Source organism: Montipora foliosa, chromosome 10 (assembly GCF_036669935.1).
Source record: "Montipora foliosa isolate CH-2021 chromosome 10, ASM3666993v2, whole genome shotgun sequence".
Lineage (NCBI taxonomy): Eukaryota > Metazoa > Cnidaria > Anthozoa > Scleractinia > Acroporidae > Montipora > Montipora foliosa.
The window spans coordinates 3,914,362-3,929,361 of NC_090878.1; the positions used below are offsets into that span (position 1 = coordinate 3,914,362).

General features: G+C 41.2%; 2 protein-coding genes across 7 annotated transcripts in view; both read right to left on the reverse strand.

The window, feature by feature from the left end:
- Positions 1-15,000, reverse strand: part of LOC137973067 (trichohyalin-like) — a 141,944-nt gene that overhangs the window by 51,322 nt on the left and 75,622 nt on the right. The gene's annotated exons all lie outside the window — the stretch shown is intronic.
- LOC137973069 (trichohyalin-like) overlaps positions 1-15,000 on the reverse strand; it is a 32,904-nt gene that overhangs the window by 4,506 nt on the left and 13,398 nt on the right. For 2 of the 3 annotated variants that reach the window (XM_068819800.1, XM_068819801.1), the window contains exons 11-17: positions 14,450-14,639; positions 11,477-11,808; positions 6,814-7,169; positions 2,588-4,769; positions 2,340-2,443; positions 1,632-1,668; positions 247-354 (exon numbers count right to left, since the gene is read on the reverse strand). In XM_068819800.1, the coding sequence (XP_068675901.1) occupies positions 247-354; positions 1,632-1,668; positions 2,340-2,443; positions 2,588-4,769; positions 6,814-7,169; positions 11,477-11,808; positions 14,450-14,639 (3,309 nt within the window). Of the gene's footprint in view, positions 1-246; positions 355-1,631; positions 1,669-2,339; positions 2,444-2,584; positions 4,770-6,813; positions 7,170-11,476; positions 11,809-14,449; positions 14,640-15,000 lie in introns of those variants that run through there. The other variant, XR_011117165.1, reaches the window with a different exon arrangement.

Below are 15,000 nucleotides of genomic sequence, written 5' to 3' on the forward strand. Positions count from 1 at the left end.
AAGATAGCGGCGCCCGCGAAATTGAAAACAAAAAAAAGGCCAATTCAAACGCTTTCTTTGACAAAAAAATACACTGGTTTGACTGTAAAGGTTATTTCCTGTCATTTAAAGTTATTTTTTTTGTTGAAGTGGAGGTTCCCTTAAACATTCTGAAATTATGACCAGCTCTTTAGATAAAATGGAAATGGAAAATCAGTTAAAGTGCACTGTTTTGTTGTCAGTGAATCGTTAATATTGAGACACTACCTGTAACAGAAATCTGTTCTCCTCTTCTTTGTGTTTACGTTCCAGCAAGAGTACTTCCCTCTCCTTTTGAAGTTCTTCTTCTCTTCGTCTTTCTTCTTCTTTCTCTAACTACAACGAAGGAATGAGAAGAAGGAGTTCGTCTACTCCTACTACTACTACTACTACTACTACTACTACTACTACTACTACTACTACTACCACCACCACCACCATTAACAAAATCTTCAAAGAAACGCGTGCAAGTAATTAGATGAATGCCTAATTTTGATATCCACCACGAAGTGTCCCGTTGATTCTACCTATAGAGTGTTTTCACGTGACGTCACGGGGCCTAAACAATGGAACGCCGGCCATGTTGGTGTCCCCAACTGATCCTCTATTGGCATGCAAACGTTTTCTTTCGTTTCGGTGGAAAAACAAGGGTACTGATCACGTGAGTGAAAACACTCTATTTTAAGTGGCAGGGTTAGCATTATTTTTGGACTAGAGTACATGCAGCTGTCTATCTTTTCTTGATGAATAGAGTTTAGGGGACACCTTCTGACGTCGATTGTCTGTATTATGTAACACGAGCCTGGGGCCCGTTTCTCGAAGGTACCGAAACTTTACGGGCCATTTTCGGGTGTCACAATTCCCTCTGTATCTCAAGAACGGAGAGGATTTATGTCGCTAAACTTCACAGTCATTTTGCTTTTTGTTACCTTGAAAAAATGTCAAAACATCTGCTCTCTAGAACAAGCGGTTGACAGTTTCACAATTGCCTTTTCGGGCCCGAAAACTTTTCGGGACTTTCGAGAAACGGGCCCCTAATGTTGAAGTTGGGCAGAAGAGCAGGGGATCGGTGTGACTTGTCATTAGCTGTGGTTACCCTAGCCCTTTTACCCCATGGGTAAATCGCGCTTGCCCAAGGGCAAGGACGTTTTTGTTTCTAACCGCTTTCCGTAGACCGAAACTACCCTAGGGTTATTTCCATGGATACATCAAAAAGAACAAAAGAACTTCCCATGACAGTTCCTGAACTGAAAAGTTCGGTTTATCTGCTCACTGAGGTGGCTTAGCCAATCCGTAAAGCAGAATTAATTTGCAACGTCAGTGAATTCATATCTAATTATATTTTACCCTGAGGGGAGTCTTTTACTGCGTTACTGCATCTCCAAGGGTAACATGAAACCTGAACTGAACCAAACCCAAGACATTTACCCACCGGAAGGCCCCAAACCCAAGGTGTGTGTAACCACAATTATTAGAGCATTTCTGGATGGACTTTGGTGACATCTTTGGACTTCGCCCTGTATCTCGCACGAATGCGAAGATCATTCCTTGCAAAACAAGTTCAGTCGAGTTCACAGTCACATTTGATTAACTTAGACCATAAAATAACTTACCTCGATCACACTCTTTTTCCTTTGGTCTGTGTTATCCCTGGGATCAATTAATATAATTAATATGCAGCACAGGAGTTTTGGGCTTTCATACTTTTAAACTCGCGTTTTGCATTTATAATAAGCTGTATTAACACGCTGAAATTTTAACCAAGTGAGTCTTTGACGTCACTTTTCCCTGGATTCAACCCTCTGAGGTCCAATCGGTTAGCTTTGCGGAACGTAAGTAATGGCGGACCGTGAAATCCTAAAACTTACAATCAAAATAAACGGCCTCTGGATAAAAATCAATGCTCAAAAGTTTGACAGTCAGGTGCTTTCAAAATCTGAAGAAAAAAAGGAAGTAATTTTTTTTATTATAAGGTAAAGGTAAAGTCTGCTTACGAGCCTAGAAGGCCCATCAGGCCAGCGCTTATCTCCGGTTTCTGTAGCATGAAGCGACTACGAGTATTTCTACTCCCCTCTGGATGGGATGCCAGTCCATCGCAGGGTTACCCCCAGCATTAAATTCGCCGGTACCCATTTATACACATGGGTGGAGAGAGGCACCGTGGGAGTAAAGTGTCTTGCCCAAGAACACAACACAATGTCCCCGGCCAGGACCCGAACCCGGAACACTCGATCCGGAGTCGAGCGCACCGCGCCTTATAAGGGCACTTTAAATGGTCCAGATAAGGGGAAGGCCACTTCTCTCCTTCGTAAGCCACTTACTTTGCCTCGTTTCCATTAGGGACAGAATGCAACATTGTTTCCCAATGGGCAGCCATGGAATGAGTGAGAGAATCTCGATTCGATGAAGGATGCGGCTTTTTTACCTTTCAGAAGCAGAAAAAAAAACACTATTACACCATTCTGTTTAACTACAGTTACATGAGGAAAAATGCAACAGGAGAAACATTACAAACTGCTAAACCTTTAGGAATCGTACAATCTTTTTAAAGGGTTCTGCTATTCAGTACCTGAATTTTATTAGGCAGTGGATTTCTTCTGATGTCACTCAAGCTCATTTCCTTCTTGCCCGCCACGGATGGCTCAGACGTTTTCTTTTTTTCCTCCTCCAGTCGATGCCATTTTTCTCTTTCTTTAACTTCCTGCTTCACGGTTGCTTCACGCATGCGCTGTTCCTCAAGTTCTCTTTGAATTCTGCGATCGGAGAACGATGGCAATGCGCCGTCCACCGAATCAGTTTCATCGCGATTGGAAGAAACCTTATACAACACCGGATGCGAGCCCAGATCGTCATTTCTCCCGTCTGTTTTCAAAGACAAATCACCTATACTTTTGGCCTTCAAGAAACCGCCGTCATTCGAAACTTTCTTTCCACCTCTAATGTCCTGGGCCTGCGATTCGTTAACAGCTACTCCATCAATGGCACAGGGTACGCGCTCGTTCATTCCACGGCGAGCACTATCAAGATTTAGCGAAAATCGCTTTTTCCGCATGTCTTCTTTTGATTCCTTTGTACCTCCATTTTTTTCAAAAGTTGATTTCCTTAGCTTAACCCCACCGCTATCGAACCCTTCAGGAGTTTCCGAACAACGAGTGTCGCCTTGCAATTGAAAATCCGTTTGGTCATCAAAACTGGATGCGCGCCGTTTTGCAAGAGTACTCTCCTGACTGCTTTCTTCCAACGCTTTCAAAACACGCTGCTCTAAAATCAATTTGTGGGCTGCAAACGCTGTTCTCCGAGATAACGTGTCCTGCTTTTGCATCTCTTCCATCTCCTCTTTGTCTTTTTCTCGCTCTTCCGCCATCTTACGCTCAACATCTCTTTGCTTCTTCTTCTCTTCTTCCTTCGCCAGCTTTGCACGCATTAGCTCCTCCGCTTCCTTTCGGTCCACTTCTTTTCTGATTCTCTCAAGATCTAGTCTCTGCGCCTCTCGTCTTCTACGTTCTTCTTCTTGCATTTGCCTAAAAAGTTCTTTTTCTTCTCTTCTCTTTCCATCAGCTTCTGTCTCATCTATCTTCAAAGAACTCTCAGCTCCGTTCTCGTTTCGCTGTTTTACCGCATCAATCCCACCTCCGACTGAAGATGTAGCCATAATCATTTCCATTTTGGACTGACTGATAGTTTCTTCTTCAATCTGCGGTTGCGGTTCAGAGTTCTTGACACACGGAACACTCTTCTCAGGTTTAGATTTAGGACGAAATTCCTTCGCTTTCACTTCTTCGGACTTCTTTTCAAATTTTTCGGTCTTCCTTTGCACGCTCGGAGGCTTAACCGAACTCTTCTTGTCCTTCGGTTTCGTTTCTTCGCTCATCTTGCCAAGACTTTTGCCATCCCCCTGTTGTTTTGCATGAATACGCCGCGCCAATTCCGCTTCCTTTCTTGTCTCTTCTTCTCTTTCTCGCTGTCGCTCGATTTCCAACTCGACAATGCTTTTCCGCTTTTCAGTCAAACGATTTAGTGCCGGTTTTCCTCCATCCTTCGCCCGTCTGATTACTGGCTGGTGATGCGATTGTGCGAGCGGCTGCGATTGCGACTGCGGCTTTGCCTGCGGTTGAGACGAGATTTCAAAGGGCTCCGAATGAGACACACTTTCTTCGGATGGTTTGATCGACTCAAACGAAACATCACTTTCGATCAAATCAACAACACTGCCTCTTTTAGTGGAAATGCGAACACCTTGGATATCTCCCTTATCCACATAATCACCTTTCTCGTCAAAAATCGGTGTTTGGATCAAATCTGTGCTTTGAAAAGCTGAAGGATGTTGATCCTTTTTCGCAGACTTAAATTTCTGTTTCGCGAGTTCGACTCTTTCCTTCTCTTTCATTCTCTCAATTTCAATGCGTGTTAAATCTTCTCTTAATCTCTGTTCTTCCAATTCTCGCTCAATAATTCTTCCAGCTTCTAATCTTGTTACTGGCACTTTCTTCTGTTCCTGTCCCTCTTGAGCCAGCGACATTTGATATTCAAGCTTTCTTCTCTCCTCTTCAAATGTCGTCTTTCTCTGTTCTGCGTTTCTTTGTGACTCTTCATCAAGTTTCTTCATTTCTTCACGAGCTTTTCGTTGCAGTTCTTCATTAAATTCCCTCTGCTTTGCTCTCTCCTCCCCTTTTCTCTTCTTTTCCGCCAAAACTAAAGGAATTAGCTCTTCCTGTGTCATACTGCTTGGTGATAAAGGTGGTTGAGCCTCCCTGGAAGATAAATTCATTCAAGTCAGAAGGAACTATCGTCTTTAGGAACTAAGGAAAATACCAATATATCAGTCTAGTTTCTAGCCTTCCGCGGAATTATGGCATTGACACTTTCAATCCTGAAAGTGAGACAAATAGATTTTACTCTGTCCAAAACCAGACGATTTTGTTCGTGAATGGGGGCCGCTTCTTCTTTAGAGCGGTTTTCAATTGAGTGTCGAAAGCAATAAGCGAATTGCTTTGGTTTTGCATTTACTTCACTCAGTGATTGGTTCAAAGTTCTCGCGCCATTTTTTCAACCAATCAGAAGTGAAACCAAAACCAATCGTGGCTCGCGCGTGCACATTTTCGCGCGCTTTGTGTCGGCTACGTGAAATTACTTCGAGTTTTGATTGGTTTATTGGATTGTCTCCGTCCTTTTTGATTGGCCAAAGTAATTACTTTGGTTTTGGTTTTACGACACTCGATTGAAACTCGCTCTAAAGAAGATTTCTTTGGTCTCTTTCGTTGCTGCAATTTTAACCTTAAAACGGCTGTCTTTGTGTTGGTCAATTTACCTTATCGACCAGTTGATACCAAATTCTACTTTTTCACACTCGATACAGTACCATAACTGAAATCCCTTTGACCCGAAAAGATTACAAACGCGAGGTATTTTAGTGACCGCGTTCTTTTCTAAAAATGTCTAAAGGTTGCGTCATTCCAGCGCTTAATGTCTTCTCTATCCAACATGAAAGACAGTTGTACTTGATCCTTGCGATACAAAGTTTCAAGTGAGAAGATTTTCCTTAGTATTCGAGAGATCCTAGCACTAGAGAGAAAAATAGACAGTTTAAGTAGGCGACATCGGAATGATCAGCCAAACTGAACGTTACTTCGAAATTCAAATTTGCGATATCTATAGCTTCCGGCGATTATTTTATCTCGTTAAGAGAATAAAGGCGAAACATTCCATAACTAGACTGGCGCAAACAGTTTTGAAGTAAACATTTTAAGATAGAAGATGAAAGATTTACGGATGCATGGTCGCGTTTTCGTCAAAACCTTAAATTTGGTTGTTTCTCTGTTGCCATTCGCAGTCTACGGAAAAAGACACTTTAGTGGGTGAAGTAAGATTTGCTTCCCTCGTTAAGCCAATGGTGTAGGCTGAGGCCGCGTTTCCGTAGCCCTAGGCATTTCGTGTTGTTTGTACTAATGCTTGTGTCGTTTGTGCAAACCACCCCTTATGAAACATTGCAGGGGCTTGGGCCCGGTTGTTCAAAACCCGATTAACGCTAATCCCAGATTAAAAATTAACCAAGAAGTTTATTTCTCTACTCCCAAATGCTTTTCAACGCTGACATTTGGCAAAACTTTACATTAGAAGAAGTAAATCTTGAAAAATAAACATAAGCAAAAGAAACTTTCACCAAAAAGCTGAAAACATGAAACAAAAGTTTAAGCTAATCCTGGATTAAGTTAATCGGCTTTCGAACAACCGGGCCCTGGTGATTAGCTGATTCAACAATGAGAGCCCTTTTCGCTTCGGAAACCGAATGGAAAAACATGTTTTATACTCTCTAAAATTTTCGTCCTATGTTAGCTTCCTTTTAGGCTTGTTTAAGAGAAAGAGGGCATAGTCACTATGAGAAAATGTGTGAGAACCCGCTGGCATCCAAACAACATTGAACTTTGAAACTCATAATGAAACTTAAAATCTCGTGACAGGCAGTAACAAAAAAAAACAAAACGAGAGGACACGACACAAGAACAGCTCGAAATAATTTGCGCTTATACTGTGAACATCAGTGGAAAATGCTGTGAATACGCCATATGTGAAGGTAATTCTATTCCAAAGAAGGAAAGGTTATATGCGGTGGAAACTCGGTTAAGTTGGGCACCAGGAATCCCAAACAAGAGCGAATTGCAACAGAGAACACTACTCAAATTTTCATAAATTTTCATCTTATCCAATGGCAAATGTCCCATAACCCAAGAAAGCGTCAGTTTCGGTATCTATCCTGATTTTCTTTTCCATTGATTACACTCCTAATGGAACACATACCCATTACAGCGGCTGCTTTCGTTTTGGAATGATTCCTCGTCATCTCCAAGTTTAACAGAGACGTCAGCCATTGAGGCAACCGCTGAGGACTGCACCGTAGATTCAGAGTTAACTTCCACCAATCCCTCCACAGGAATGTCAAAAGAGGTCGATGAACGTCCGGGGGCGACGTCCTTACCTGGTTGGTCCGAATTATTAACAGATTTTTCCAATCCGACGTTCTTGGATTGATCGATACGAGAGTCTTTTGTAGCCGCTATTAAAAGAGAGTTAGATTTTTCGTCATCAGTCCTGTTTTCAGAATGAGGGGGACTGTCCAAAGATGCGCCATTCATAAAGAGGTAGTTGTTGTTTTCCTGACAAAAAAAAAAAAAGAATCTAATGTTAGCGAGTGAAATAAACGTGTGGGAAAAGTAACGAGCCACCCATGCGTGTTAAGCCACCATCCACGCAAACGCGAGACTGTTAACACCTTGGTACACCACCGTTATACATTCCTGCGTTTACTTTTTCGGCGTTTTTTGCGGGACAGGTGGTGAACGCTGCCGATTTTGAGCACTAAAACGGCAACAAACCCACTTACGTGAAAACTGGGTGGAGAGGGTTTTGACAAGATGGACGCTGTTTCATTGCCTGGGCAACAACATGGCCAATAATGCATCGTATATAAACCTTAACTGAAACTTACACAGCTACAAAATGTAATTGGGCAGCCTTAAGGAGGCTTGAAAGAGTTTCAACACTTAGATCGAATAATGCTACAACACTGCAGGGTTTTCTTTAAGGTTTTAAGTAGCCGGGGTTTTTTGCAAAGTAGACGGTTGTGGGTCCGGAGGACCCATACGATGGGCTTTTGCCCATCTCTTCTAGGGGGGTCCGGGGGCATGCTCTCCCGGAAAATTTTTGAAAACTGAATGCCAGGAAATGCATTTCCCGGCATTTTGGGCCATGAAACTCAGACATTAGAGGGATGAATCAAGCTGCAATTATACTATGAAAACCATGTTACTTAAAGAAAGACGAAGCGACATTTCAATAATACAACCCTATAAACAAAAAGTTGAGTGATATTTTTTGTATCTTTTTGGTGGTTTTGCTGGAGCTAACGAGCATGGCAAATATTGCCACTTGACAACTTGTAAACATGGCACATACTTGAAGGACTAGACCAGCAAAGGCTTCTGATTGGTTGTTGAATAAAGAAGCTGATTGGAGGATACTAATTGGCCAATGGCGTAAAGAATGTTTCGATCCTGTTTAGGTGTGAAGATGGCACACATTCGTTCCATTGTGTAATTAGCGGGAAAATATGCTTGCGGAACTTGGTTGTAGTAATTTCGAAAATTGAAAATCACTCGAGCGGTTTAAGATTGATGTAGTTGTTTCCGAAGAGATTAGGAGTTCCATAAAGATCCGTTGTCATGTTGAAGCGTAGAGATGCCCTCGAGAGGACGAGCACTTACGCGGGCAAGTAGGATTTAACTCCGAGGAGCGTTACGTTCAAGTGTTTAAATAAAGTCTACGAGACCTCAGCTTCTACGTTCGCTATAAATGATCAACTGAAAGGTTCGAAGTGAAAACGAAGGAGCGGTTAGTGAATGATCAGGGGCTAGTTTTGTTCCTCAGTTGAGTTGTGGTAAGAGATGCGTGAATGCAGGCTGAGGGTGTTGCTAGCAGAACATCATATGTAAATTTCCTTCTGGTTTGAGAACAAACCTTTTGAAAGTGCTTCTTTGTTTTCAATTTTTTTTATGATTGCGGCGTGATTAAAGGAAGTTTTGCGCGGACTAAAACTTCGTTGAGTGATTTTTCCTTCCTGTAAGATCGGGGGTGTTTTAAGATATCGAAATCCAATATGGCGGACAACAAATCATATTGTTCCTACTTTCCCGCCACAGCAGCAAGATTTTTTCAAAACGAAAGTCTCAAGCATTTTTAAACTGCCCTTGAGTCAGAAGTCTTTTATGTGTTTTCAGAAAAGATAGGCACTGCAAATTTTTATTTGTATTGAGCCCAAGTAGTTTAGACCTCATAAACATCATCTCCTCTACATGTCTTGACTCTTCAAACAATGAAAGTAGCCGGCGAAACCTTACAGAGAAGCCGGCGAACTTCGCCGGCTACCGGCTGTTATATACAACCCTGCAACACTGTATCACGTAACAGCAATTTTATGGTACCATATGAAACAACGATTATTTCCAAACAAGATGTGATCATTATTGTGATGTAATAAGTGACCTTGGCAACGGGAAAGCCCAGCAAATATACCATATATTTTGGATGTAGTTGCTCATGTCTCAAAAACTAACTCGGTGACCCCCCTTTTTTATTGCTGAAAAGTGATTAGAAAAACATGGCTGTTGATCACGTGAGTGAAAACGAACAATATCAGCTTACAACCGAGAATGAGAGAACCAATCTGAAGCCGGTTGCTCGAAGCCTGGTTAGCGCTAACCGTTGGTTAAGAGGTATCAAAACTCATAGGTTTCCATGGTATTTAACGCTAGTTAGGGATAATCATGCTTCGAGCAACCCGGCCTCTAAGCTAGAAATGCAATATCCGAGATCGAAAATTTAATAAATAGACTGGCTCAACGCGACACTTCGTGTTGGATATCAAAATTGGGCGTGCATCTAATTACGAGTGTTCCTGGAAATGAGTGCTGAATAGTCACAGTCAAGTGATAATACTTTACTATGACTTTAACAGAGTTTGCATTTTAATTTCTGGTTTTGAATTGATTTAACCATTTTAAAATTAGGTCCGAGTCAAAACCAAATGTTTCCCAACTTAATTACACGTTTGCACGGGTTATTTTTCTCCTGCACGTGCATTTTGTCCTATTCAGAGTGCCGTAATTGGTGCATTCGTCATGGCGGTCTTAAACGCCCGTGTGCCTTCTTTTTCGTTTCCATAGAAACCCACGTTGAACAACTGCGACTCACAAAAATTAAAAACTCGACAAACTGAAAACGTTTTTTAAAGCAAAGGGAAATGCGCTTAGTAACGCGTAGCCTGAGTGATACTTTGGCCAGTCTGCACGTCAACTCACGTACCAATGTTGATACTTTAACAAAAGCAACCCTCCACATATTGGTTTGATGCAAAAGCGGTATTAGGTATGTGAGCTTAATATTCATTTCTAACACACGTCAGTTGTTATTTCAAATTAACTTCAAGTTCCACACTGCTTAAAACAAAAAAGCCACGAGCCTGTCGATTTTAAAGCATTCTGTGTGGAAGTTAAAAACCACTGAATGAACGGGTCGGCTAACATTTAAACATATCCGTCCATAGAGAAGTTCTTTGTCTGATACAATACTGATGTGCAATATTCTTACATTTGCATTGTTCTGGGATAACTTTTTCGGCGTTTGCTTTTCAAATTTCAAGTGTAAACTATTATGTGAAGATAATTATACCGCATCACGCAATTAATGAACACAATTTGAAATGTCTTTTATCTCGTCCTAGAAAGAATGTTTAGTTACTGTTATGGCTGTCTTGAGGACAAACATTAGCGTAGGCATTAGTGTTCATCCTCTCGTTGCTCTTGAGAAAAATAGTTCAAGGAAACTCAATAAGTGAGGACACCGCAAAGTGCTACACTTTAAAATATTTCAAACGACGACTAGTAGTGTTTGCAAAGGTGAATCAACAACGATAATTTGAACAACAGTTTTTTTGCGTTTTTCAAGAGTTTGTATAAAACTGAAATAGATAAAGATTCAATGCAATTTCCGTACAGTTATAATTAGAGATCTTTACGTCCAGGGGTATCAAGAACTTTAAACGGCAATTCTAGGTTTGGTGTTTAAGGTTGAGGCAGTTTACACGTTTTGATTTAAGTAAACAACAACCGAGTGCATGAGCACCGACATTGATTTTCCTCAAAACACAGCCTTAAGATCAAGAAAATCAATAAAAACTTACTAGCTTTCGTTGCAATTAGATGAAGCATGATAGGTAAAAATAGGTGCTTTTGTAGATGACCAATATACTCATACGTCAAACGACATACATTCGAGACCCTCAAAAGTTGAGGTAAATTGGGATTTGCGTGGAAACCGACCTTTTGCCGCCGAACAAGGAGAAGTCGAACAAGTACCAAGACGCCAGATGAAAGCAGGATCTTGGCCCCGTTTTACAAGTACGAGGTAGCAAAGACATTTTCAGTTTCTCTCCCCTAGAAGGGATTAGAGTCACAAAATTCGAAATCCATCATAGCGCCACCTCGTGCAACACTACATCACTAGCATTAATTTAATATTGATACAGCTGCGTCATACGCAGAGACAGCGCGAGGCGTGAAGGTAGTGATTCTGGGAGGCACCACCACAATAGACATAAAAGCTGTCTACATGGAAACCTGGCTGAACAGTCCGCGCCAACCATCGCGCCGTCACAGTGTAATATACTCAACCAAACAAAGCGTCAAAAAATAACAAGAAGTTCACGAACGCTCTAGAATCGCTGGAGGTTAGAGCCTGAAAAAAATGAAATCAATTCTACACGAGATTGTCTTCGCATATTCGGCCACTTAGCATACTGAATACTGGAGCTAATATACAAAATAGGAACAGAAATTACTTTGCACAAACTCACAAAGCAGTTTTCAACTATGAAAACACCAATTTTTTTTTCCAAAATACAACTTACCGAAACGACGTGATCCATCACTCTCTCCACCTTGTCTTTGTCGTAGCTCGTCTGGGCTTCTTGTTCCTCCCTCGATGCTTCGCTTCCACAGATGTTGAAAATACCGTCGTTGTTATTTTCTGTGTCAACAGAATTCAAATCCTTTGGTTTGATCTCCGCGTTGCTTTTGCCATTAATGTCTGAAGAAATAGTTGATGACATTGCTGAAGTGTTCGTGAACGACTGGATGTGACTTAGTTCGTTGGCTACTTGATCTTGGTCAAACTGGGGTTGTTTTGTATTTTGCGACACATCTGTCGTTGTGTGGTCCTCCGATATTGCCACTCCAAAATCTGTTGACATTGTAAATGTAACGCAATAGAGCAGTTTTCAAATGACTGTCGAAACTAATAACGCGATTGCAATTACTACACTTGGTGATTGCTTTTAAAATCTCGCACCAGTTTATCAACCAATGAAACAGAAACCCACAACCAATCGCGACTTGCACGCGCGATTTTTCCCGCGATTTTTCCCGCGCTTTGAGCAAGTTACATGGAACTGCTACGAATATGGATTGGTTCACTGCGGTGTTTCCACCTGCTGCGATTGGAGAACTTCCAGCCTCAGCTCCCAAATTAGACGTTCTTTTGAAAAAAGAAGTGTACATGTACTTGGAAAATCTCCAAGTGCTCCGAACATCAATCAAGCTTATAACCTATGTGGTACACTACGGAGTAATACGAGGATACCCCGGTAAAACGTTGGCTGATAGACGCCCTGCGTACTGCTTGAAATGAAATGCGGTGAGAGGTGAAATGAAAAGTTGGTGAATGCAAAGCCATGAGAGTGAATTGAGTTTTGTATTGATCGATGGTGACTTGGGCAAACTGCACGTCAAGCATTGTACCAAAATGGTTGGCATCTAATTCTAATTGCCCCGTTCAGGATAATTTCACGTTTAAAAATGAGGCAAGGATGCACTTCAATGCAAACGCTGACTCTGCAAGGGGACACTTCGTGACGCTTATTGAAATCAGCATGCATTTCAAACGTTGACGCTCTGAATTCTTCAGTAGAGCGCTGGCCATTTACAAACGTTTCCAATAACACCTAAGTAACATTCTTTATGAGATGTGGTTGCTTTTCGTGTGGCTGCATTGATAACCACGATAACGATAGCAGCTCGACGAGAACTTGCAAAGAAGTCTGTAAAAATTCCAGGATTAAAAAGGGCTTAAACATATGACCTGGCGATTGCTCTCAGTACAAGGCTCTGCCACTGAGCCACTCAAGCCATCTGGGCGCTGGTCAGTTGTGAGCTTATGTTCTACCTCCCGTGAGATAGAAATAAAGGAGCAAGTTAAGAGGGAAATAGTCTTAAAGCAGCACTGCAGTATTATGACGTAAATAAAATTCTACTAATGAAAAGTTACTGCATGCAGGCCTCTATAAATCCAGTTTATTCCAGCTCCGATCGTCCATGTCTTTTCCCATAGAATTGTGTGATCAACAATTGGCATTTAGGAATCCCGCGAACAGGCATTACGTCACTGGGCCACGCTTCAACGATCACGAAACAAAACAAGCGTGGAATCTAGAAGCCTAATAAATCTTAAAGAGTTTCGCACTGGATATGACGCTACAAGGTCCACTAACATCACAACAACACAGACAAACCGGTGTTCAAAAGCACCTAACATGGTGGGCCCCTGTTGGCCAGTAGTGTGGGCTCAAAGTTTTCCTGTAAAAGGTTCCTTTGAAAATATAGAAGAACGTCCTTGGCATTCTAGCGAGCAGTATACTGCACGCTTGTCTCTTTGAACCAGAGTTAGTAGTTAGAGTAGTAACTCTGCTTGGACCAAGAAGTTAGACTAGGGGCACTGCTTAAACTATGTTAAGAGGTCTAGCTGACAAGAATCTGCAGAAGCGCATCCCAAATACAGTTACTTTACCGAGCATGCCCGCGGCGTCATTACCAGTAAATTCAACATTTTCTTTACAGACGAACGTTCTTTTTAACTCAGTTCACGATGAGTGCGCAAGAATACGAAAACTCAACTGGCAACATTGAATAACCATCTATTTTTCTTCGCTTAATATTTGCAACGAAGAAACACGCTGTTTACACTTCTCCGACTATGGTTTACAATACGTTGTCGAGACGGTATCGTTGAGATGACGCTAACAAGGAAATATTACACTTTCCGTGAAGAATATTCGACTAATTGGAAACAATTTTGAACTGAGGCTTCAAGTCCCTTTGAGGTCACAAAAAATTTGCTATTGGCCCGGGGACAGAATTAACCTTATAAAAAAAGAAATGGGCGTGAACTAACATCCCAAATTTAACTCCCTCTAAATATTGGCCAACATAAAATCGGGAAACTTAAATTGAATGAAAATATCCCTAAAGAAGCTATTTAAGTCGGCAAAAATGGCAGATGCCAAATAGGCATATCTGAAAGCAATCGTTGCTTTCGGGCATATCTCGCGCCCGCTTAAAATTTACGTATTTCTACGCAATAACTGAAAAGAGGATTTTATCCTTGAACAAAATAAACAAATTGTTAGCAAGAACTAATTGCTGATCGCATTTGTGAGCGATAATTTTGCAGAGGATACAAAAAGCAAACCACGAAAATAATTTTTGGCAATCAATGCTTGTTGTTGATAAAATACCAATATGTTTTTTGAAAATTTTCTGAAACAAATAACCAATCTATTATGGTTTGTGAACGACGACCCCAATTATCGATTGAATAATTTCGGAAATATGTTGGTTATGAACGACAGAAGGGTTCTGTTAGTTCGTGTTGGTTATATTGAATGATCGCATTTTGCTTCCGCCAATATTAAATTATTTCAATACTTTCGAAAAGAACGCTAAACAATTGAAACATCGACTACAATTAAGATCAGGATTAGTCTACGGTTTGTTTCCCCAAATCATGCAAACTATCCGCAAATTACGCATACAATTCTCGAAATTACCGCTTAAATCACAATCTTTGATCCAAAATTTCTGTATTTCGATGTCCCTGTGGTCCAAAAGCGGGTCCCTGTGCAAATGACTTGCGCCTAGGAAGACGTCTTCACCGGTGGGTTGTCGCTTTAACAGAAAACTACGATCGAATGGTTTGAAACTCTCTCTCTTTGACTTGTCCTTCAATTGTTGTAGGGTCTGCGGAACAAATGCAAATATTGTAAAAATGTCAGCATGCTAATGTGACATGTTGTCAAGGATGCTTGACTGGTCAATAGAGTATTATCAATCTGACAAGATAGCCTCCGTTGGAGACATCGGGAAATGACGTTAAAGAATGAGAAAAGATTAGAAAGCGATCGTTTTAAACTGTCGAATCGCAAGTTAACAAGGATTGTCATCTGTAGTTAATTCGTTGGGGTGAAACTCAGATCCTGAGGAATACGCTAGAACACTCAAGGGTTTTATATACATCTCTTTTAAAGACGAACACATTCTAGATTTTTCCCCTTGAAATGATCCAGTCTTAAGTCTATGAAATACTCGATTCGTCAAATTG